This window comes from Coturnix japonica, chromosome 7 (assembly GCF_054131305.1).
Source record: "Coturnix japonica strain WE chromosome 7, WE-NBRP24, whole genome shotgun sequence".
NCBI classification, from domain to species: domain Eukaryota; kingdom Metazoa; phylum Chordata; class Aves; order Galliformes; family Phasianidae; genus Coturnix; species Coturnix japonica.
The window spans coordinates 23,329,560-23,355,876 of NC_140669.1; the positions used below are offsets into that span (position 1 = coordinate 23,329,560).

General features: G+C 42.7%; 1 protein-coding gene and 4 non-coding genes across 5 annotated transcripts; all 5 read right to left on the bottom strand.

Annotated features, from left to right (window-relative positions):
- Positions 1–1,118: 1,118 nt before the first annotated feature.
- Positions 1,119–24,788, bottom strand: NOP58 (NOP58 ribonucleoprotein). Its single transcript, XM_015868193.3, has 15 exons — positions 24,631–24,788; positions 21,236–21,312; positions 19,570–19,622; positions 17,261–17,385; positions 16,510–16,646; positions 15,313–15,377; positions 13,379–13,513; positions 12,611–12,756; positions 11,566–11,692; positions 10,783–10,946; positions 9,911–10,045; positions 8,994–9,055; positions 6,847–6,980; positions 2,182–2,303; positions 1,119–1,463 (listed from the first exon to the last, which is right to left on the bottom strand). The coding sequence occupies exons 1-15, from the start codon at positions 24,673–24,675 to the stop codon at positions 1,407–1,409; spliced, it is 1,584 nt and encodes a 527-aa protein (XP_015723679.2). The 5' UTR covers positions 24,676–24,788; the 3' UTR covers positions 1,119–1,406.
- Positions 11,349–11,434, bottom strand: LOC116653707 (small nucleolar RNA SNORD11). Its single transcript, XR_004308093.1, has one exon. It is a non-coding gene; the product is annotated as a small nucleolar RNA SNORD11 (small nucleolar RNA).
- LOC116653708 (small nucleolar RNA SNORD11B) lies at positions 12,437–12,520 on the bottom strand. The gene has a single exon (XR_004308094.2). It is a non-coding gene; the product is annotated as a small nucleolar RNA SNORD11B (small nucleolar RNA).
- On the bottom strand, positions 14,643–14,730 carry LOC116653711 (small nucleolar RNA SNORD70). Its single transcript, XR_004308097.1, has one exon. It is a non-coding gene; the product is annotated as a small nucleolar RNA SNORD70 (small nucleolar RNA).
- LOC116653710 (small nucleolar RNA SNORD70) lies at positions 19,188–19,276 on the bottom strand. Its single transcript, XR_004308096.1, has one exon. It is a non-coding gene; the product is annotated as a small nucleolar RNA SNORD70 (small nucleolar RNA).
- Positions 24,789–26,317: the final 1,529 nt, after the last annotated feature.

The following is a 26,317-nucleotide window of genomic DNA, read 5'->3' on the forward strand; positions in this document are numbered from 1 at the left end:
AATGAGCTGGAAAGGTCTCAGTACTCACATACAATCCAGAGCTCTGCATGACAGGACATCAACAATTGCAGACAGCACAACACAAGGACACATTCACAACACCTAGGATAACAGATGATTGCAATACAATAACACAGTCCTGACATACTGCCTCAGATACTCCTCGATCCTCCTCAGTTATGGCTTGAAGCCCAGAATAATCAGAGAGAAGGCAGTTCATGTTCTTGATACAGACAGAAGCACATGAAGCAAACACCGTACCAGCTTTGTTAGGGATTCAATACGCCTAGTTTCACTAAAAGGTAAGCCAGCTACAGGCAGTTAACTTTCAAGAGCTGGTCAACAACTATATTCCACAGAACAGCACTAGCGGCAGTGGCTGAGAAGTCACTGAACCCTGCCAACAACACTGCAATTTTGCTCAGCTTATGAGTGTAGACTCATAACTACTAGGTGTACTACCACACCTACAACATTTTTTTCTACATTAATGATTGTGTTGAGCAGTCAAATAAGCATCTTATTTGCCAACACTATGCTCCAAGAATTTTAGTCTTGATTGTATGATGCTACTTCAGAACAACTGTATTCCCCATAAAGAATGGCAGAATTAGCAAGTGACTGATTTCTGCCTCTATTAAGTGAAACTCTTGCCTTCCCAAGTCTATTATCAGATGACTCAAAAAATCGTTGTGTTCTTTTCTTTTTTTTCCCCCCTCTATTTCTTTTTAAGTGAAGAAAGTTGCCATAACCACCACTGGAGCCATTTGGAAGCTAACTCACATTCTTTCCAACCACGTGCCTTGATTCTGTCAGACAATGTAACAAAACAAAAATGTTTGGAAGGTGATAAAAGTCTCCTGATAAAAAATACACTGCAGGCTTGATAACACCTCAGCTGTTCAATGCTCTTTTATGTTACTTACAGATATTTGTATCAATTTTATGGAGAACTTAAGAATATTTACAAGCTTTGAATTCCTTAGGAAAGAAACTGCAATGGAATATTTACACATTGATAAAATAGTTTTAAGCTGATCATTCAATTAAAACATTAAATTTTAGAAACACTCCCAATAGTGGTTAGAAAGCCAGCAAATAAATTACAAGACAAAGGCTAAAGGTCTCCATAAAAATGTTTTTATTTTTATCAGTGAAGACTGCATATGAAAAAAGGATCTACTGTCAACTTTTCAACACAAGACACTGCAAAACAACAGAGTAGCCTTCTTAAGTAGCAGGGACAATGGGGCATCCTGCTCCAGGGCAGAAGATAGCTATCAAATGCATCTCTTTGCCCTCTTGCAATATAGCGAGGTTAACAGTTTACAGCTAGAGGTTAAAGAAATTACATCAAGAAATGCTACTCTGAAGCATTGTCCTATGACCTATGTTTCCACCTTTTCTCAGTCTTCATTCTCATTTTTCACCTTCTTCTTCTTCTTCTTCTTTTTCTCTGTATTCTGGAAACAAACAAATGTTGCTATGAATAAATTGTAATGGAGAAGCAAAGCAATGCATGTAGCTAAGCAACAGAGCTCAAACTCAAAGCATCTCCCTCAGTTGCCATGCTCAGCACAGCACAAGAGACGTCCCCTTCCCTCTGCTGTTACTCCACTTGCACAGCAAGGGAAGCTGTGATGTCTGTCACACACTGCTGGCTGCTCCAAGCTCAGATCAGTCTGTAACAGACAGCATAGCTGCTCTAATGAAAGGGGAATAGATGAAATTCCACATGTTAAGAACAGAATTTCAAAATCGAGCAATTAATTTGGCTACAGCACCCACTCTGCTGCTGCTAGGAGACATCAAGCGATGCTTCATCTATTCAGCACATACAGCCTTTGCTCTGCAGGAGCCCTGAACAACAGAGCTGCCTGTGAATCAGTACCAACAGATCTCTAGAGAAGAAGTAACAAGAATGGAGACTAAGGCTGGGGGTGGGCTCAGGAAAGGAAGGGAAACACTACTAGTGCACTAAGGAATTACAGTTTCTCAGACCTAATTAAGTAATACAACTCTTCATGAAATTTACAGTGATGAATATTACCAAATGAAGTTGCTAAAAACAGTCCTTGCATAGCATGAGTTAAATAGGCAAGAATATTTTCCCCCTTGCTCCATAAATCTGGAGGGAGTCCATCCCAAAAAGGATCAGGCAGCTGTGCAGTTCTGCCTTACCTCAACTGTAGAGCTGGTGGGCGCTTCCTCTGTCAGGTCCTCCTCTTCCTCAGCTTGTTTTTTCTTCTCCTTTTTCTTTTTCTTCTTTTTGACAGGCTCATCCTCTTCTACATTTGTCTCTTCTGTACCACAGAAAGAAGAATAATAAAAGGCAAGTTGTTGATTATTACAAGAGTAAAAGGTAAAAGGAAAAAGATTTCTATGAGATTTGAGAGGATGCAACAAGGATATTAAGAAAGCAAAAAATACTGTGCTGTCTCCACACACCTTTTATCCTCCCCTCCCCTATTTGTATGACTACTGCTTGCTATTACCAAAACGTACAGTTACCTAAGACATACGTGACAATGTGACAGCACTAATCACATCTCGCACAAAAAGCACCCCTATGCGCCATCTCCAACATTTAAAATAAGCCTGCATGTTTTATTGGCGTTTCAGGTGCTCTTTTTGAACAGAGACTGCCCACCATTTGCCAAACATTTTCACTGGCATCACAAGAGCCCTGGAAGGACTCAACAACCCACACTAGCAGTGCATTCAGCCAGCAGTAGGTTTTTGGCAACTGATTCCCTTATCTTCACATTGGAAAGAGGCAGACCAGCAGTCATTTTGACTGGAAGACACAAAAATCTGAGCTGACAAAACATTTAATTGCAAGAGTAGAAACCGCCCTGAAAAACAGCATTTATATGATCTTGGAGAATTGTTAAGGAGAGCTTTACTCATGTTCTCTTACGCTTATTTTTCACAATTATCCGTCAAAAGCCAGTGTATCGAATCACTGCGGTAGAAGGAATATGATTTATCATTACTCATCCTCTACAATATAAGTCACGTTCTTAGGAATCTCCAGGTAAAGAAAATGAGCAGAAACCATTACCCAGTTGACAGTTTTTGCAGTAGCCAATCTGCTACTGGAATACACCCAAGTTAAGTTTATTTGCACAACTGATTCAGTGCTAGATAGCAAGTTCCTCAGTATGAAGTACTTGTGAGTGCATTCATGATGTAGCAACCACTGCCCTTCAGTAGACAGAAAACCAAGATGCTGAATCTGGGGTACACACAGCTGCTACCCAGAAGTACGTCTCAAGATGCTGTTTTCTCAGTGTATTTCTCCAAAAAACATTTCAGCTTGAAAGTACACTCACCTATCACTTACAGAAAGAACAGGAACAATTAAAAAAGATCATTAAAATAAATAATAAAAACCACACCCCTAAAATCTTCATTGTACTGTCAAAGGTGTAGTTACTTCAGGGCAGCAGGAGGACTGAGCTCTTATCTTTGCCACCAAAATGGTTTCCAGACAAAAAAAAAAATGAGCTTTAGTATAAAAAATTTCTAGACATTTCTACAGAAAAATCCAACATTTTTGACATTTAAAAATGCCAGAGTGAAAACAGCAAAAGGATTACCAATAAAGGAACATATATATATGATTTAAAGGGGATTCTACCATAAGCATGCTTTGCAATTAACCACACAGACTGTGTAACAGGAAATACACTCACCTTTGTAGTACTACGGATATGAGATAGGTTAAAATAACCCTGTGCTACATTAAAGCCACATGGTATGACAGGAGTGCGTGCATCACATTTAGTTACAGTACACGCTTTCACTCAGCAGGATCAGGAAGCTCTGCACTGTCAAGCACAACACTGGATAGCACTCAGAAAAAAAAATTGTTATTACATGTGTGTCATCGAGTCTGAAACACCAGGCAGTGGAATCTGCCACAATTTACAACCACAGATAAAGCATGGAACACTCACACTGTCACTTCTCACAGCTGGCAGCAGATGTTTTCAAGAAGATTTAAGTTGTTGCTTTCTAGCAAAGCTCATCACAGGACTTCATACATTTGAACCCAGGCAAAATGAGGATAAAGGCTCCGGGGGGCTGCTCTTCTCCCTCCGGATCCAGTACTTTCAAGTCACTCAAGCCCAGTGGGACTTCTTTGTGATACACAGCAGCTGACAAGAAAGCCACCAATCATTCCTATGGGGCACTAAGGCACAAAACACAGGACCCAGAGGAAGAGTTTGATTGATGGCCCTCCACAGCACTGGAAACCATCAGTTCCAGTAATCCATTTTCCACCGGTCTTCTCTAAGCTTTTACATGCCAATCCCCAATGCACCCTTCCTCCTCTATATGATCCCCCCTACACACACTTAAGTCACACAGCCTGTCAATAAACATATCACATTGTGACACTCCTGCCATTTAAGTCTTTGGGCCTTGCCGAGCCCACTCCATTAATTTCAAGATGTTTCTCTTGGCAAGAGACACCTTCACAGGTGACAAGCTGTTACTACATCCCAATGCCTCCACACAAGTTGAGCAACTCACTGGTGGTACACAATGTTTGTTTGGCACATCTAGCTTCAGACTTGAGGCAACAATATCAGTTCTATTTCCTACCCTCCACCATTAAATACATGTTTTGTATTAAGAAGCAACTCTTTAAGTGGACTATAACTTATTTTGGGCACTAACCCTCTGCTTGGTTTCCTTCTAGACATAACATAAAAGGTGAATGCAGTTTGAAGTCATGCCTCCCCACTTAGCTCCTATGCTGTTCCTGTCCGAGGTACTACCACCACACACACACCTCTAACGGGGAGAGAAAACACCACACACCACATTTTGCAGTTGCATTTACATCCCAGTCTAGCACAACACAAATTACTGACCCCCTTTACTACAAATACTAAAGCAGTAGTCTGACAAAACACTTTTCTTGGGCGGCTTCCCACATCATTCCCATTCCTAACCTTCTTCACAGAATATGGACTGGATCAAACTTGATCTGGCTGAAGAATTCTTTTTTCCTGAACTGCTCTTTCCTACCATCCCCACCTATTATGGGGGCTGCACAAACAGCAAGGGGAAGGAGAGGGGCAGAGAATTCTTACACAGCACTATGCCTGGATGTGTAATTTCTGACCAGAGAAAACCTTAAGAGTTTCTGCACTGCAAAGAGCAGAATACTGCATTGGAAAGAACAGAGCCAAGAACAGCAGAAACTGAAATGCTTGTACATATTCAAGCAGATACGCAACATAAATCCCAATGCTGGGACCTCCCCTGTACTCTTCTGCCTGTTTCAGAACTTAATGAACTACTCAACAAACTTCTTAGGCCACCACCACCTTACCAGCATGCTGATGCAGGCATATCAACCAGAAAAAGAACAAGGTCATGGTTTGTCTAGCCCATGTCAGGATGCTGAAGGGATGAAATCTGCATACAGTTGATATGAAGCAAATAAGCTGTAATAAACTGCTTCTTCCAGAGTCTGTCAAACATCTGGCACACAGTAGGGCTGTAATTCTCAAAGTGTCTCAAAACACACTTGATACAGAGATCTGGGGGAAAAAAATAGGAGCTATGAACATCCAGAGGTTGCCCTACTCTTTCAGGTACTTTGGGTATCAGTAACTTTCCCAAAAATCAAACAGAACAGATTTCAGTAGCTCACAATTTTTCTGAACACTCTCTACAGCTCAAATCCTACAGCTCAAGTGCAACTACTAAGCTCCATCCATTCTCTATTCTCAATAAAGCAAAGGAAGAAAACAGAAGCAGTTCTACTCTATAAAAGCACAAATCATTGAATAACATTTACAAATAGAAATACCCTCTTAGTACTGGTAAGAGACCAGGTTGGAAATAACTGTAATACTTCACCTGCAAGGAGCTCATGCCTACAAGATGTCAATATTTTGGTAACAGAAAGGAGACCCAAGGGAATAATTCTGAGGCTATAGTAAGGGGATTTAGTTCAAAGGATTACCAAAAGCAGTAGCTGTGAAAACACCCACACTACCCAAAAAGCAAAAGAGCAAAGTTCAAGCTTTTAAAATACTCAAGTGACCTTGTTTCGTTATGATAAGCGCAAGCTGGAGCACACATCTCAGATGTGAAGTACAAAGAATTCCCCCACCAGTGTTTCCTACGAGTTGCTCCATACACGTGCACAGACACCACAAGTAGATAGAGCCAGAAGCAGTTCAAGCCCAGATCTAGTTCAGGGCTCCACAAGAGGAATATAAAGTAATCCCAAGTTACCTACTGGGTACTCTACTATTGTAACAAGCCATTTAGAGGTGTTGCAAGTGTACACACAAAAAGAGGGACAATGCTGCACGGAGTGAGCCACAAAACAGAAACCAGAGTGCTTTGAAGTCACAGCCCCAAACCTTTCTTCACACGGTATCTCAGAGGAGAACAACTGTGGCCAGCGTTGTTTTAGCTCCCTAAAAAATAACTCCTTGCGTACCATAAGTTCAAAGTGAATTTTCCAAGTGACATTTAACCTCAAGTTCTGATGTTCAACTTTAATGTGCTGAAACACAGAATAAAATAGTATTCATTTAAAGAAAGTTCAGGCAAGTTGTTTTTTTCCCCCCCTCAGGAACTTTTTTTTTCTAGATGCTGAGAGCCACTGAAGACGAGCCTACTATACAGTGCAAGGAATGAGTAGAGCTCTTACTTGTTAAAATGTTCTATACTTAAAGCAGTTTTATGAGAAGATTCTTTATTAGTAGTAGTATATTACAACAGACTCAAGGAGAGTAACTAGGTACGTGGATGGTTGTCAGACTGCACAAAACACAGCAGCATGCTAGCAGCATAGTTGTAGCAACTCACCTTTCATCTCTGCCTTGAACTTCTTTGCTTTCACTGCAACTCCTGCCTCCTGCTCTTCCACCTCCTCAATTTTGCGTTTCTTTGAAACAGCAGGAAGCGTAGAGTCACTGGAAGGATCATACACCTTTATTTCACTGTAATAAAGAAAACAAGTCAGGCAATGAAGAGCTGGCCTCCAGGTAAGATCCTGTAGTTAGCTTTCCAACACAACCTCCTGAAAACATTAGCAAATCAGTCCCGCTCAGCTAACAAGCATCTACAGGTAGTTGGGCACTTTCTCCAACACATAAATGGCTCATCGGTAATCAAGAGTACAGGAGATATCCCATGAAGCACAGCTGTCTGATATGAACAGAAAGTTCAACCAAGAGGCCAGTTCTGGCTCATATCTGAGACTCTATGAAGTGTTCAAGTTACCCGTTTGATCTCCTGCCAGATGAAAATCTTTCTGTTGCTGCTGTATGGTCACAAGCACATAGCTCCCCACTATTAGGGAAGTTCATACATGTACTCTGGGGTTAACAGATACACAGGATTAGGAAGAGCTTTGTTACTACTTTTTCTGCACTGCTTCTCCACCATTACGTTCACAGGGCACAAGTTAGAAGGCAAGATAACAGCAAGTTAGAAGGCAAGACAGGTGAATACCTAATCCGTGGCAGAAACTACCTCTATCTGAATACTGCAAGCTCCTTTGTTCAAGTCTTCACCTCTTATAGAGACTGCAGAGAATCAGCTGCCCTTAAACACAATTCTCTTCCATCATACCTTTTCAAGGACAGTTGAATTGCTAATAGCAATAAGGCATTTTTTTTTCTGACTAATTCAGAACAGAATTCCTAGAAAAGAAACAAGTTCTAAAACAATAACCCTGAACTACTTTCCATCCAGACACATGTGCATCTAAACTTGTTTAAATCAGGAATCTGAAGTAGTGACCTTCCAGAGGTTGCTAATGCAACTGAGACTAGTGATCAGACAGAGAAACACGTGACAACACTAGCAGGTAGCATTATCAACTTCTCTAAGCATCACAAACTCTTGTGGGTATGATCACAGCATATTGCTCTGCAGAAACTGACTACGCAGCCTCTTGGGAATTGTGGATTCTGTTTCATTTCTACAAAATAGTCAGACAACAAACTTCTGAAACATTACTGTGATGTAATTAATTAACGCTGGGTCTGTAGTTCCATACAAGACTAGGAGATTCATGCCAATGTCCTTACAAAACTACATTGGCTCCTCAAACAATAACCACAAAGCAATAGTAATATGACTACATACTATGAATATAATTTAAAGGAGACTGAGCTGGTGTACGAACCATAGACAAATAGCTCTAACTTGTTCAGAAAATAAACATGCTCCTGGAAAACAGAACTTCAGAAATTCTAGAACTCAAATTATTCCGAGTGCACGAAATTAGTATTTTTAATCTCTTTCCCTTTTAGACAGCCAAACTAGGCTTAACAGCAAGAAGTTATCTCCAATGTCTCTTCCCCCAAGCCTACATGTCTGCGGAACAAGCTTAACAGTATGAACATGTCCCAGCAGGACTTAACCGCTCCTCATTTCAAGAGGTCATAAACCTACAAGTATGTTGTCTCCTCAACACCTCAAGTTACTGCCTTCTTACATACATTGATGCTTCACTTATTGACGGTTTCTTCAAAAACTGCTCCAGAAAACACAGAGCCATCACTACCCTTAGAGATGTTTAACAAATGGAAATGCAAGTTACAGCCAGCCTTGAAAAAGATGCATGATGAATGCAAATGGATGCAACGCTGCTGATTTTTCTGACAGAACTAACACCACGCTCTACTTCTGACAAGCGCTTGCCCTCTCTGGACCAGGTGTCACAGCCCAGATTAAATGTAATACATAGCAGCCCTTAGATGTTCGGCCATCAAAGCTGCAATTCAGTCATTTCAGGCACTAGAAACTCTGTAGTTTACTGGCTTTACTATAATTGCAAAATGAGGGAACATGCAAATTTGCAAGGGGACATGTTATCAATGTTTTAGAGCACAGTATGTTTTCTGCATTTCAAGGCAATCCAATCCACAACGAAAAAGCTTCTCAGGAATAAAAATATGAAAAGCTATTTACATTTAATCAAGCTGAAAAGAAAAACTATTCACCTCTTGTTTTGATACTTGTCTGCCCTTGCCAAGGCTTTTCCAGTGCCACTTATTCTTCTTATCTAAAAGAAAAATTTAGAAGTGAAAAATAAATTACTCAGAACAAAAACAATTCACAATACAAGATTCAGAGCCCTCGAAAGGAATCAAAAATGGAAAGACAAAAATTGGTCAGGTTCTGGTACAACTGCACAAGTTTCACGCCTAGGATCAGAATAGCAACAGGGTGACAACTGAGGTGAGAAAGACCTCATGACATGCCTTTCCAATACTGCTCTTCTAGAAGCCAGCATAACTAAAGGGCATCTAGTTTGGGATCAAATATATTACAGCCACATTACAGGATCGTAACTCGAAATTCACAAAGCTAGTTCAAATTTGTACATGCTTTAGGCATACTACCTAAAAGTGGAAAGTGAATCCTATGTCGTCCCAGTATGCAATGACAATGGCAAATGATGGAACAGCAAGTACAGAGATGAGAGGATAATGCAGCAACTCTTCTGTGACATCAACAACATCTAGCTTTGGCTCCTGAGAAAGCTCTCATCTCTAAAAGCACTATCAGATTTAGGGGAATCACAATGAGAAATGTAGTGGAGGGGGAACAATAAACAATAAACAATCCTTCTAATGAGGATGAGCCATGACATAACAAGCATATGTTTATAATTAATAAATGTTGTAAAACGCAAGTGCATGATCATTTTTACTTCTTCAGAGTCAATATTTTTAACTATAATGTACTCAGAAACAATCACATAAACAAGAAAAACTGACACCAGCTCACAGGCCCCCCAGACAAGGTTGGGATACAGGCTACAGAGTATCAGAAAACCACACCACAAACAGAAGAGGTACAGAAGACATGTTTTTCAATAAAGTTAGCTTCATGCAGCAATCTTCTGCATACTTACTCCTCTCTCTTCCAAATGCCTCAGTCTTGTCTCCACTTTTAATCTGTTCTCAGCTCCCATTTCAGCGCTGCTATCCTCTCCAAGGGCATCGTAACGAATAGTCAAGGCAGTCTTAGCTGCCAGCATTCGAGAAATCTGGGCAAGGCAAAAAGAATATTAAATGCTAAGACTGAACATAAGGCAATGATTCACTCTGATCTGGAAACCATAACCACAAACAGAAGAACAAAGCAACCTTCTCCTAGCAGCGTTTAGTCCAGGAAACAATTAGTATGTCAGTCTTTAGCACTGAAGTACAGTTAAAGTAACACCATATTTCCTACATAAATAGGGGGACAAATCTGAACCTAGCAAATAAGGACATCTCCCACTCTACTTCAAGTTTTATCCCAGGTCATTTTGAGATATAATTTCCAGCTGAATAGCTTTCTCCACAATTCAAGACATCTCCATCCAGCTGCATTACAAAAACCTAAGCTCTTTAAATGCAAGCCACAGTACTCATAACCTTCAGTATAGAGTATTAACTTGATTTTCAAATAAGACTAATGCCTGACACAGCTTAGCTTACTATCACACAGAAGAAAGCAGTAAAACATCCCTTGAGAAAACCAGCGTTACATCACAACTTGGCAGGAATGGATCTGTTCTTACAGATATTAAAGTTGTGTTGAACAGACCACCCCCGCTTCCCCTTTGTCAACAGGAATGAACAACACGAAGGTTTGTGGGACAATGGTATTTTCCACATAACCACAAAGCAAAGCAGGAGAGAACGCTGTGGAAAGTGCCTTAATGTGAAGCTCAAGTCATCTCAATGACAGACTTCCATACTCTGAAAAAAGCAAAGCTTTAACAGCTCTGAAACTCACCTTTCCTTTGTTTTTGGCGGTTGTCTGTCCCACTAAGGAAGCATGATAGATAAGGCCAAATTTAGGTGTGTCTCGTTTAGTCTTGAGTGCTCTGAAGAGTGCCTTCTCAGCACCCAATATCTGAACTGTTGAGGCTGGATGTTTTGCCAGATTCAAGAGAGAACCTAAAAGGAGTTGACACAGGAATAGTAATCTATCAGAACAGCAGCTAAACAAGAACAATACTAGATCTCTACAGTATTCAAAAGAAGAAGATCTGAGCACTCAGTTTCTCTGTGAGCTGCTTCATGTCAATTTCCCAAAGGACAAGTAAGCCGTTACAATCTTTCATGCTTTAACTCTGTCTCTGATTTAAGCAACAGGAAAGAAGGGTGAGTCAATAAGACATTTTATACAAGAGTAAAGCCTACTCCTGACCAGGTCCATCAGCAAGAACGCATTATCACACAACTACAACAGATAATCAGAATGAGGCTGCTACCTTGAGCCAATCTGACTACAAATGCTTAAAGCCAACTTCTCAGTATTTTATCTCAGATCTGACTGGACTGCCAGAAAGGGGCTCAGTGTCTCAGAAGAGGTAGTGACTTAAGTTGCCCTCACATTCCAAGAAGGATTCAGGCCAACCAAGAACTACATCATCACAGACTACTACTGAGCTCACACTCATTCTCAAGAGATGCTCATCATGGTCTTGCATGATGCCTTTAGCCAATTAGCTCCTGAGAGAAAACTTGTGGTGAGGTCAGCTAAACTTTATTTACACTGACCAGTGTGACCCACCTGCATGAGCAATGAGTCTTGCTCCAACCAGTTCACCCACCATAACAGTGAGATTAGGAGCAATGGCCATCATTCTGTTCTTCAGGTAGTCATACAGCTGTGTCCGATACTCAGAGATCTCAATTACCTGGCATAAACAAAGTTTAGTTACATGAATCAGAATTGGCTGACAGACAAATCTAAGTCCTAAAAGAAGGTGGCTACTACCAAGGAGGCTAACAGTGCAAACTACACAATCAAGAGTCAGTTACAGAAAGCTTTATATAGGGTATATTCCCAGAGCAGAGTTCCATCCATGAAGTGTATTGGATTTGTACTGTTCATTCCCTCATGTAACCTATTTTCTCAGCAGAGCTCCTGATAAAGGAGCTGACAACATGCCAAAGACAGCGAAGCAGAACAAAAATACTTAGTAAGGACATTTTCTTTAGGACAAAACCCTGGAACATTCAGTTTTCACATAAATCTTTGTCACCATTCTCTTTAAATAGGATAAATGATCTCTACTTGTTCCATACAAATGCACTCAATTAAAACACACATAAAAAAGCAGCCCAGTCTAGACTGAGAACAGGAACTTGCTATTCCTAACCCTGCCACTCCCTGGTAAAGTCACAAAGGGATTCAGTTGGCACCAAAGTCAGAGGGAGTCCATAGGCAATACAAATGAAAGCAGGAGAGGGCTCCCAATTCTTTTTAGGCCTCAGTGCTCCACTTTTAACCCAGGGTTTACCACCCAGCTTCAAAACTGACAGGTGAAAAAGAGGTTGCGCAGTACCATTTTCTTAAGGGCTTAAAAACACACCAGTGCCAGAATTCCTTCCAAAAGGAAGACACTTGCAGAAGGCTTCAAATAGACATCAACAGATGGAGATGGCTCAGATGAGGTAGTGATTGTGCACCCTCACGTTTGTACATCAGGAAAACCACAATATAGGAATCATCACTGCCATCATGACTGTGTTAGAAAGGGCCTAGGTAGAAGAGTCTCTGACGCTGTTAGGCATTGTGGAATTTCTACTGCTATTCATATACATATGCATACCTGATCACAGAGATGAATTATGTTGTTTATATCTTCTTCTGATACTTCTGTTCCCATGGAAATCTCAGCAGCAGCTTTTACATCCTCCTCAATCTCCTCTGGTAGGATGTCAGAAACATCAGAAGATGCAAAATTTCTTCTATCTCCTGCAGGGGACAGATGAAAGCACGTTTGTAGTGGGGGTGAGATGAGAAGGTATGAAAAGAACAGAAACAGACAAAGATAAAAAGGCTAAAATAACAGTCAGTCAAGTCTGTTATCATCCTAACCTAAACTCCCAAAATATACATTGATGTTCAGACCTTATTTACACTACCAAGAAAGGTTAGGTCAATTCAATTTGGAACTAGAAAAAGCCCTTATTCCGTAACACCAAATACTTCACACCTTTTCAGTACCTATTTGCTGTAAAATTCTCAGTCACAAGACTACGAAGGAAGAATATCAGTAAGCAGCAGTTACTTTTAACTAACCAGGTCTAAATATCCAAACTGGTCTGATTAATTCCAAGATATGCTGGTGGTCTTCTTTATGCTGGTCATATGATATTAGCGTTATATTACGGTTCAGAATTTCAAACTGCATTAGCATACAGAGGCAACCACACACCACCTCTGTACTGGCCTTATTTGCACTGGTTTAGATGGTAGGATTGTACACAACACCATGACCTGCTGTAGAGCGAGTGGCTGGTCTATAAATCTGTGTCATGACATTTCACGTTAATACACAATGCATCCCCCAGGCTCACACCTCCTTATTACTCACCAACTTTCCGCACGCATTTACAATAGGTCAGGTTATCTGTGATGATTTTACCCAGCTCAGGGAAGTGCCAACCATACCATTCTCTACAGCGCATGATATAATTATTCAGTTCTTTGTCCAAGTCATCAAGAAGTGCTACGAGAAAGAAGAATGGACTTTTGTTTCTTACAAGGACATTGAAAAATGGTTAACTCTCAAATCAACAAATTTAAACAAAGTAAGCAAAGATAACAGAAGTAGATAAGTTGCTCCAAAAGTAATGCTTCCTATTTATTTCCACGGAAACTACAACAGATGCAAAAAGCACAACGCCACTATTTGATAAAGCAAATTCTCATCTTCCAAATACCTTTTTTCAATGTATTCACCACCATTAGCTATACATATTCATCAGCAATGAAGAAGTCTGCATGCTGCACTAGTAGAAGTCTGTACTAGAGCAGGGACCCAGTGCCATCACTGCCTCACTGCCATCCACTGCCTGGTCTCCAGATACGTTCAACAAGCATCAGTGAATGTCAACGGGTGCCATTTTTTCCACACAGAGGAATTCAATGACCCCTTCATTTCATATATGCATCCATGTCAGATACTATTCTGTAAGACTGTGCCTTTGCTGCCATATGCCACACAGTACCACAATATAACTTGATATTGGTGGGAAGATTCTACTTCTACTGCCACACCACCAACATTCACCTCTGAACATAATAAAACAGAAGGCATTACTTCTAGAGCAGCCCTTGTTCTATCACAAAGATTTGATGGAATGCAACTTAAGCTGCAGTGAAGTAGAAGTCCTTTGTTTTCAGAGAACTGCACAATCCTAGGCACAGTAGTGCAGAAACATTAGAATTAACACAAACATTGTCTGAAAGTTTAACCACTGGCACCACTTTGGAGAACAGATGTCTTTAGCAGCTGCAAAGGGCATTCTCTTGGATGGGGCACAGGAGCCACCGTGATTCTCCCTCTCAATCAGAAAAGTGTTCACACACAAGGTAGATGTAACAATTAGCCACCTAATAAACGTTAAAGAAAAAACCTAATGGTGAGAATGTATCTTGTATTCACAGTTACTTGACTGTGTTAAGCCCTTTAATTGTCTTTACACTATAAATGCATCTGACAAATCCAACAAGCTCAGCAGCTAGAAGATACGACTGATAACTGGATTTACAACATCAACATGTAACACCCACGGCATATATTGCTACAGAGCCCTGAGGCTAAAATATTTCCCTCTAATGCAATAACAACATTTCCATCTGTTGTCTCAGTGGTAGTGACGAAGGAACTGAATTAAATCATTATTTTCAGCTTAACTATGTTTCATCATTGACAACAGTCTGGGAATTAATATCCCAAACAGGATTCCTTGCAACTGCTTCACAGCAAGAATGCTGATTATGATGCAGACGTCTTCAAAGACAAATGAGGAATGGGTGTCCCTGTCTGTGTTTACAATTGCAGTCTGTTTTTCATTAAGAAAGCATGGGCATGGAAAGCAGCATTAAAAACTGCAGTGGTTTCTACACCTCTAAGGTAAGAGCATCTCCACATTGCACTATATGTGACCTAGCACAAAAATGGAGATTCAGAAAGCCCTGTTCTGTGGGGCCCAGACACTCTCCCAAAATAACTGAGGTGAGGCACGTTGGGTAGTGAAGTCCTCAGAGGACTGAACTTACACTGCCTGTATTTCAGCTCATCTCTGTGCTAAGAAAACAGATATCGGCTTACTGTACCACCCTAACAGTGTTAGTGTTTGTGGTAAATCCTATTGAGATTACAAACCTTATGCCTAGCTGAACACAATATAATTTACTGTAACATTCTAAGGAAAAAAAAATGACACCAATACTTCCCTGCAACCAGCATGAAGAAGGCAAATAAATTGAACCATGAATAATTTAGGCTCTAAATATACTTACAAATTGCCTGGACAATCATGGTATCTACTTTGTCTGGGCTGAATTTCAACTTGTATCGAGAAAGGCTGTGGATACAGAAATAATTTCATTAGCACACTGACCTCCCACTGCAGAGTACATCCCACCCATCCCTGTTTTACAGGAACGTGGCTGTCCATACATTCATTCATACCAGCTCAACTTTATAGTGCTGACCACTCCCACCTGTGACCACTGAGGAAACCCTGACCACGCGACCTTTCTGAACAACTGTGACATATACACATGCATATGCTATGAAAAAAGTGAAAGCTAAGGCCAACTGTACCACAAGCATCAGACTGAGCACAAACACTGTGGCAGGAAATAAGTTTCTGGTTTCCTTCTGCAATGCTTCCCACAAAAATTATTTGTCAATAGCACTTTCAGTTCTGCAGCAGTTGAAAGTGATCCACAAAACACAACCTACACTGCAGCAAATATCAGCAATGGTAGCAAGAAGTAATAGAAGAAACATCTGGCTTTTGACATATGATTAAAATTTCTACAGTAAAACACATGATATCCACAAGGGCTTAAATGTTCCAATTATTGTTTTTTTAATATATGAATGTCTACTTTCTAGACATCATTAGCAGCAACAAATGCATCTTCAAAGTATTAGCTACAACAAAGCAGTTCTCTAACTTGCCAATGGCTACAGAACAAGTTCATATCAAAAAAGGGATTAAAAGTTGCTCATGAGGGCATGCCTGACCCTGTGCTGATCCAGCAATTCTTTTCTCCTTTACTACTCCACCAAGCCTAGCAAGGCACGATGGTCAGAAGGGAAATACATCTCTGCCTTTAATACTTACATTATATACATTACACATGCACATATGCCAGTGTAAATCAAGAAATCATAATCCTCCCATCTCTAAATGGCAATGGAGTTTTAAACTAACCATTCAACTACTACAGAGACATTTCATACCAAGCTCTGTAGTGAAGGGAAAGGAAGCTATCAACTTTGGGATGAGGCTGAAGCCTTTTCCCAAGAAGGTGGTTGCAAACTGGAAAATCCCTGTGAAATAAGGCTTCAGATGCACATGTATGTTGACTTACAAAGTGAATATGAAACCATACAACATAGAGACATCTGAAGCAGCAAAGAGCAGCCAAGGACACAGGAGTAGGGCAGTGACAGGATGAAACAGAGCTGTGCTAGGAACTCACCTGTGTGCCAGACCCAGACACATAGCTGCCATCTCTCTGGAAGGGAGGCCTGTAATAAGCCCTTCAATCTGTGAACGAATCCCTCTCATCAGCTCTGTAACCATCGGGCTGTGTATACAACTCAAATTCAGCTTATCCTGTAAGATGGAAGTCATTGAGCCTAAGTCAGACATGACAATATTTCTCTAAATCCCTTCTTCCAGAGCTTTATCTCATTACACCTGGCTTTCCTAAGGCAATTCTGTGGTCATTCAACAGGTTCAAGTCTTTTTTCATGCTTAAGGTAACGACAACTTCATTTAACTACACTAACAATCCCAGTTTGAAGAGATGTATAATTCAGCCTCTGTTTAAATAATTAAGTCAGAGTCCTTTGTGGTATTCACTTCAGCACTGGAGTCTTCTCCGTTTGCACCCCACTACAATCTCCTAACACAGGATGAGAACATGGTCAGAATAAAACTCTCTGGAACAGGCAGCAATCAGACATAAGTGTGAACCTAGGATTGGACAGCTTGGAGATGTCAGAGAAAGTAGACCACCTCTACAGTACTTCTCCCTTCCTCTGGTAGGCAAGAGCTGGAGACATTTGATCATAAGGAACAGTGATTCTCTACACACCACAAACATCACGGGGGCAGCAGGTTACATTGCTAATCATTTTTATCTTTCCGAAACCCGTCTACAAGATCTCAGTAGCATGAAACAGAAAGACAAAGACAAAAAGAAAAACAGCAAAGTCAATTATCACCTTTATGACACCACCAAGTTTAGCATCTGCTACAGCCAACTGTTCGTGGGCATCTTTTGCCACTATCTTCTTGAGAATTTTCTTCAAGTTCTTGCTGAGTTTGCCTTCTACAAGAGCCGTGGATGCTGTAGAAAACAAGACCAAAGATGCAGTTTCTTCCCTTTCCTAAAGCCTGTGACAATATGGCTTCTAACTCGGTATTATTTTGACTGCCACAGTAGCTTTAGCCCGAGCTGCAATACCACAATACCAGCTAAAATAAAAATAGAAGGAAATTATCTTCTTGCCCTTTTGAAGACCTAGATCAAGAATCACCTTCCTATCTGCTGTGCCTTGCTCCATGTGTCTTCAGTCCAGTTTCTCTGCATTTTGCTCATGAAATGCTACTAGTACATAATGCATCTTAGATGTAAAATTCACATTTCCAAAAGCCAAGTTCTAATGGAACATTTTGTATAGAGTTTAATTAACCAATCATTTGCCAGGTCCCTCTTAAATCTTAAATTGAGCAATGACTTATTTGCATCCTGTGCTGACAGTAACATATGGTCCTTCAAAGCCCAAGAAAAAAAACAAACACTGCACACATGGACTGGGGAGTCAGAAAAAGACCCTTTTAGTATACACCACATAGACTGAAGCATTTTAAATGGATTCTTTCCATATTCAAGTATTAAATGATCTGCAAGACATTTACAACCCCACACAATACATTTTAAGACAGAACAAATACAACCCTCTGTGCAAATCAACTTTGTATTCCACTGAACTTCTGTGATTGATACATCTCCAGCATAATAAAGAGTACACAAGCCAGTGATTATTGATTTCTAGAATCAATAAAACTAGGCTCCCCAGTACAAAAAAGACAAGGATCTCTTGGAAAGAGTCCAGCAGAGGGCCACAAAAATGGTGAAGGGCCTGGAGCATCTCCCCTATGAGGAGAGACTTAGGGAACTGGGTCTGTTTAGCCTTGAGAAAAGAAGGCTGAGAGGGGACTTGATCCAGGTTTATAAATACCTGAGGTGTGGGAGCCATAGTGGTGATGCTAGTCTCTTTTCAGTAGTGCGTGGGGACAGGTCTAGGGGTAATGGGATGAAAGTACAGCATAGGAAGTTCTGCACGAATCTGCAGAAGAACTTCTTTACAGTGAGGGTGACGGAGCACTGGAACAGGCTGCCCAGGGAGGTGGTGGAGTCTCCTTCTCTGGAGATATTCAAGACCCAGCTGGACGCCTTCCTGTGTGACGTGGTGTAGGGAGCCTGCTTTGGCAGGGGGGTTGGACTCAATGATCTCTAGAGGTCCCTTCCAACCCCTACAATTCTGTGATTCTGTGATTTCCCAGACAAACCCAAAACTCTAAATTAGGAGGTTTTTTCCCCCCTTGTTCTTCTTGCTTTGTTGTTCAGGTGCTTGTTGGTGTAGGTGTTTTGGGTTTTTTCGCTTATTTTCTAATCAGCCTAGCAATACATGATCCAAACATAAACCTAAGCAAAAGCAACATACACCAAAAAGTATGCCAGAGAAATATACTGCAGCTTCAGACTCAACTCTTTCATTTGCATATACAACATTTCCATTTTCATTGTTTCTTTAGCTTCCTCTATATGCTACCCCTACTACCTTAGAATATGAAGATCCACTACTTGGTAGTAAATGTGAGGTGCAATATGCACCTACAGAAGTTATAGATTACAAACCCGTTTAGCACTAATAATCATGCTATCCATGAACAATTAGCTAGCATCTTTGCTGTTCAAAAAGATCTGCAGTGTTGAGAATTTGTGTGTTTAAATAGTAAAAGTTATTGAATAACTTCCCATTTTGTTTAAGCACCTGAATTTCTCTGAAGTGCTTCAGGTGCAAGAAAACCAAACAGGTATACCACATCCGTAATACAAGCAGTTATAATAATATGTAGTCTGATATGTCTGTTGTCTCAGTGGTAGTGACGAAATGTTGACTCAAATCAGCTACATTCAGTTCCAACAAGTATCCATCATCGACAACAGACTACGTACATCAAATTTCTACATGGTGCTCATTAGTAAACTGCCTGGGCAATAGGAATGACATGAACAAAGTAAGACTTTATTACATCTTTGCTACGCTGTAGAGTGGGTCGATGTCCTCATAAAACAGAAGCAGTTGCCTTTCAAAGATGCATCATTTAAAAACCATGCAAATTAAAAACTGCAGAGACAGAGGTAAGCAATGAGTGAACTATTGTCTGAGATGTTAGAGGTTGCTGTTGCTCCGTTGCCTTTTATTTTTCATTTTTTCCAAGAACAATGTCAACTTTCCCTTACCAGCGAGCGCTTCTGTTGTGTCCTGAAACTTTTCAAAGTGTTTCAGCTTTACTCTGCAAAAGAAAAATACAAGTATGTCAGCAAATGTACATGAGACAGATGTTAACAAAAAAGGGCTTTTTTTTTTCCCCCTCTGCCCAGGCTACTATATCTCCCCTCTTTGTCCCTGATTGCAAGTGAGCAGAGATGAATATTCAGACCCTCAAAAAGGAAGAGGAGCAATACATCTGAAATTTAAGGACAGACATTAACCATGTGAATCTCAAGACTGCACCCTGACTGTCACTACTGACTGATACCGCTATCCTCATTTTGAAAATCTTCACCTTCTGCCTCCACAGGACACAGCCTGCACAGCTCAGATTTAACACTCTTTTCCACCAAATAAATCTTCAAATCTTTAAGACTGAACTGATGCATTGCCCCTGAATCCTCGAGTCCTCCCTTGTAATTATATGTTAGAACACAAGTTTTGAGTTGAGCTTAAAACAACCAGTAAACGGAGCATTCTTCCATGGCCTTACTGCTCACCAGAGCCAAAAATCATACGTACAGTGTTTAAACACACTGTGCCAACTCCCGCAGCTCAAGTTCCTTCTCCCCCTCACATAATCTGTAGTGTTGATATCTAGAGCCCCAGTGAAGAAGCTATCACAATCCAGTAAATTCCTTGTCAAGGGCAGGCATTTAACTAATCCTGTTCTGATTAACTACTGCGCTTTGTGAGCCAAGTATCTGCAAAAGAAGCAAGGTCACAGATAAAGCTGAATGCCTGAATTAAGAACACAAGCCTAACAAAAGCCCCAGGCTTATTCTGATGCCTTTTTAGAATCATTAGAAATACAAGAACTGACTTGATCAGAGAACAGATCCATTAAGAGCCATATCCTGCCTAGCAAGTGGCCAGGATGATGTTTCCAAGACAAGACGAACAACACTTCAAACAGATATGTGGAATATTCCATCTTCTCCTCTAAATATTCCTCCAGAGCAGTACAAACCCAAATCACAAGTCATAGCTTGTTCAGAGGTATCTCTTCTAACCAAAGCTGCTTAGAAATGCTCCAATAAAAACACCCTAAGCAGACTTGGCAGGAATTCACCATTGTTCCCAGCCTTAGGACTATTTGCTAGAAAGGCCAGCTTGGTCGCTTGGTCAGCAGGCACCACAACCCCAGGCAGCTGCTCAGAGACACTAACAGTGACTGGCGGCATGGGAAGCAACACCAGGCTCTCAACTCACAGGATTCACATGCTATTAGTTTCAGTTGAACCATGATGGGTTTTTCTTTCAAGAATTTCCTGTCAGCACAAAAACATGGTATTTCAGCCAGTTAACTTGGATGCTCTTGTCAAAACATCCAAAACTCCTTATAATATTGTTTTTTGGTTTTTTTTTCCCGGTGTCATGTGATAGTCATGTGATAATAACTTCTGCAGCTTAATTACACCACAAGTTCATATATATATATATATATATATATATATATACACACACACACACTTCAAGATAGTATTAGCACTTAATTTCACATTACTGTTGCTTACAGTAATATGTACAATACTTAAAAGTCAACACTTGTTTCTGAAGCTCAGGTTAACAGAGCTGTACAGGCAGCTGCGTACTGTCAAAGTCAGGCTGTTACCTCCACATCAGGCCACTTACATTTTGTTTGCTTTTTCAGGAGTTTCAAACTCCTTCCACAAACTGTCAACTTCTTGGAGTTTTTTCTCATTCAGAACCTGCAGACAAAAACAAAACAAAAGCATATTGAAAGCTCATCTGAACAACCTTCAGACACACATTCAGCAGAGATGACCTGGAACATATTCGTGGCATATCTTAACACTGGAAGTTACTGCAAATTGAGTCAACAAAAGCAATTACGGTAGTCTCCAGTCTCACCATTCTGTCTCAGCATCTTCACCCCACCAGCACGCAACTGAGTTTACAGTGTTGTACTCGCTTTCAACTGTGTTAGAGAAGTTGCTCAATAATGGCTAGGTCCTTTTGAACCTGCACCATCAAAGTAAAGCCCTCTCTTTATTTATCAAAACTGGTCTTGCTCCACCTCTTAAAGGATTCATTCACAACCTCAGTGACCCAAAACCAAACCTGTCTCTACTTTGGGAAAATACAAACATGTCTGGGACACCTCACAGGAAGGAGTGATCCCACACCTTATTTTCACAAATCCAAATGAACCCAAGGCAGAAAGGACATCACAGCAGGGATGACTTTTCAGCACAGCTCAGTAATTGTTTGAGTTAAAATTGCTTTAAGAGGAAGCAATAGATTAATCCCATCTCTGGTCAGAGGAGATTCCCATCCAGCATTTAAACAGGAAAAGGATAACAATTATGCCATTAGACCCTGCACACATTTCACAAAATGCCGAGTGTACTGCAAATTCCTAGAACATCGCTCAGGAGAACAGCACTGGCAAAGTCCTTACAATGTTAAGTTCTTCACACCTCAGTAAAAATGTTGGATTTAAGTTGTGACAAGCCCCAGCACAACTACAATTCAACTTGGTGCCCTGCAAAAACAGCTCTTGCGCCCTTGCAGATTTTTAAACCTAGGACAAAGGAGGCTCTTTCTTTTTGTTTAAATTAAATTATTGCTGAGCAAATAAACATGATGACTCATTTCCCACAGGGCTCTGGGGCGCAAGACAACCTTTGGGCACATCTCCCCAGCCTGTTGATTCTTTGCTTCGCAGTGGATTCATCTTTGATACAGACAGGATTAGTTCTTCCTGCCCTGAAGCTCAGAGAATTCTGGCTCTATAAACAGATATTGAGAAAAACACAAGTATACAAACTGATAAATCAAGGTTGCTAATATATAGAAACTATGGCTGCCTATGGAAATTTTGTGTCTCAGCGGACACTAAGATATAATGGAACATGACTTCCAAGAACCAGAACACTGTTATTCTATTTACCCCCAAGTCATACACACTCTTCACTCCTCTGACAGGAGCAATACCAACAGGAGACCACTGAAGGGCTACCCAGCTTGTAGAGAAAGATGATCCTGTTTACCAAAGCATAATGGCAGAGCACAGTTATTCTGCCTACAGACAGCTTGTGAGCCCTGCTGAAAAGGGAAGTGGGTGACAACTGTTTCTAAGAGTTCTGAAATGTAAATTCTCTTCAGTTCTCAAGGAACTGAGGAACAAACTAAACAATGACCACATTAAGACACTGTCTTAAAAAAAAGCAAAACAACATGGTGAATACTTTGATACAGAACTAACATACAGATTTAGTGATCACATAAATTTGCAGCTACTGTATGGAGGATAGAAAAGCTCTCCCAGTCCTGCAGACACACAGCATGAGCAGGCCTTCCTGGCAGCTGCAAATAGAACAAGTGTGGAAAAACAAAACATGCGTCCAAACACATATCCTAATGAAATGTTACTAATGCTCAGTTCTAGCAGCCAGCTTCCAGTTCTCTTGCATCCAACCCAGATATCAAATGCAGTTTGCTCTCCCGGAGTATGCTTAATGCCTGCAAGGGAACGCTGCTGCTTGCTGCCTGGTGCCCCCTGCTGCCTGACAGAGACACCACAGCCGGGCCCAGCACGCAGCTGCTGACATCAGCAGCACTTCTGCAGAGGAGTTTCTTCAATTCTGTGCCTCTTTTCATGCCTCTATTTATATACCAACTTTTTTCATATGCCAACCTCAGTTTCAGTGGTTTAAATACGGGCTGTTTACAGCCCCTCTTGACTCCTGCACAATTACAGAATAGAACCATCGAATCTCCTGAGTTGGAAGGAACCCCCAAGAATCACTGAATTCAACTCCTAGCTCCATGAAGGGTCAGAAGTCAAACCCACTTCCCGCACACACAGCCCAAACGCATCTTGAGGTCTGGCACTCAGGACCGTACCCACTGCCCTGGGCCCATTCCATGCCCACAGCTCTCTGGTGCACAACCTTTCCCTGCACCCCAGCTGCCCTTCCCCTGGCACAGCTCCTTAGTGTCACAGGGAGCACAGCTCAGCACCGCCCCTTAGAGGAGCTGCAGCCACCACGAGCCTCCCCTCAGCTCCTCCGCTCTGAGCAACCCAAGGGACCTCAGCCACAACTCACACACGTTGCCCTCAGTGCCCTCCCCGTTTCTGCTGCCTTTCTATGGCTGCTCTTCAATAGCTTCATATCTTTCTTACACTGCGGTGCCCAAACCTGCACACAGTGCTTGAAGTGAGGTTACACAGCCCGGTGCAGAGCGGCACAAACCCCACATCCCACCACCCGGGTGAGCTGGGCTCGACACATAGCACTGCTATACGAAAACACGATCACAGAATGACCCGGGTTGGAAGGGACCTCAAGGATCATGTAGTTCCAACCCCCCTGCCTGGCAGGGCCACCAAACATACACCTTTACTAGATCAGGTTGCCCAGGGCCCCGTCCAACCTGGTCTTGAACACCTCCAAGGACGGGGCATCCACAACCTCCCTGGGCAGCCTGTTCCAGGGCCTAATCACTCTCCTAGTGAAGAACTTCCCCCTAACATCCAACCTAAATCTTCCCTCTTTTAACTTAAAACCATTTCCCCGTATCCTGCTATTGTCAGCCCTTTCCAAGAGTTTACTCCCCTCCTGGGAGTAAGTTCCCTTCAGGTATTGAAAGGCTGCAATGAGGTCACCCCGCAACCTTCTCTTCTCCAGGCTGAACAAACCCAACTCCCTCAGCCTGTCCTCATAAGGCAACGATATAGTGAAGAATCTGGCTCACTCCTTCTTATACGAGAACATAAAATTTCTCTTAATAAAAGACCAGCTGTACATCAGCAGCACTACGATGGGCCACTGCCCAGGGCTCCAGAGAGACAGCCCCCATTTCCCCCATACAACCTGCACACAAAGCAGCCATTCACTCCATTGGGTACCGGCCTCTGTGCCCAGCTCCCGCCCGGTTCCCGTGGGTCAGAACCCACAAGACTCGTAACAGACACGGCCCCTCACCAGGCCGCATCCACAGCGCCCACCAAACCCCAACCGGGAGCGGGGCGCGGCCTCCTCGCCACCTCCACACCTCACCTTGAAGATGGCGTAGCCAGCAGCGGTCTCAAACAGCACCAACATGGCGGCAGCCAAGAAGGGCCGGGGACAACCGGGAGCAGCGGCAGCAGCACGGCCACGTGCGCGGACCCACGGCGCCCACCCCGCCCATGAACTAGAGTGGGCGCAGCGGAAGTGACCTCACCGGAAGGGGAAGTGCTGGGCGGCCAGTTCCGCGCGCTCCCGCAGGCCACGTGGCGCAGTGAGCGCGGCCGGGGCTGCCGGCTGTGACACTGTGTGCCCTGGGCACGGCCGGTAACGGGGCGGTTCCCTAAGGGTTCCACCGCGCTGTGCCTCGCAGCTGTGCTCTACGAGCTCCTGTTTGCGTATAGCGGCCTTGTGGGCTGTGACCGTGTGCTGAGTGCAGCCCCCATTTTGTTGGGCTCGCTCCGTGCGCTGCCCGCCGGCTGGGGGCGGTGCTGGGCCGCGGTTGGTGTCCACGAGGCAGCGCCGTGTGCCCGGCCTGCAGCGTGTGGGGCTGCGGGGGAAGCAGCGCTGCGATAACGGGGTTATTCGCGTTATGGCCGTGGGAGCTGTTTGTTTTTGGTGTTATAATGAGCATTTAACGGCGTCACTGAACAAGCAGTGCTCAGTGCAGAAGGTCAGGCAGGTTCACACACCTACTTTCAAAGCCCTGTTTCAGTGCTGACAGCCCAGGCTGGAGCTTAGAGTGTTATGTTCATCCTTTTTGCTCCCGAGCAGCTGTGCCAGCGCTAGGAGCCAACTGGCTGTTCAAGAGCCTGTGTTAGGAGCCAAGTGGCTGTATTTGATGTTCAAGAGCCTGTGTTTGGTTGGTGAAAGAGGTGTTATGCAGAGGAGATGGGCCACTGATTGTGAGGGAATGCTGCGGCCCTTCCCTGCTCAGCTGCATCCGTAATAGAGCCGCACCTCAACCTGAGCTAATGGAGGGGACTCCAAGTGACTGAGATTAGTTGCAGGGAGAAAATCAGAGCAAGAGCAATACTTCCCATAATAGCCTCGCTTAATTCCCAGGTGGTTGCAGCAGCGATGGCTTTGAGTGTTCTGATAAGAGCCTTACGTGTGTGTGCTCCGTTTTTCTTTAAAGCAGCATTAATGTGGTTTAACTGCAAATATATGGGATATAGGGTTTATGCAGTTAAAGGAGAGAAGCCTGGGCTTGGTCTTTGCGTTCCTTTCTCACGGGTCGGTCGGATCAGCTCCGCAGCGCTAACGCTTCTCGTGCCCCGGGGCTGTGACTTCCTTAACGAGGCGGAGCGGCGAGTCGGCGTGTTGTGCGACCGTGCACATGTCAGAGCCGCGCCTTTGTTCTCTATGGGGGAAGGCAGCTGAGTTCTGGCTCGAGCGAGCGTGCGCTTTAACTGCAAACTGTGTAGGAAACGTTGCTAAGAATTACACACAGGCTTTATGCTAGAGCCAGACCGGCACATGGCTACAGCTGTGTCTGTCTGTGAGTACCAACGGCGTACGGGGTGAGGTCTGTCCCGTTGTTGGTACCGTGCGTTGTTTTGAAGCCGACTGGTTGGGGGTTGGGATCGTTACCGCACTGCCGCGCTGCCCCCAGCGGCCATGCCGCCCTGCCCTGCCCGCTGCCCGTCGCACTGCGCTGCCGGCCCCGCTCGCGGGCTGAGCTCCGTTCCTCGGGCCCTACGCGTGGTGCCAGCAGCGGGGCACGTCGGGCCCCTCG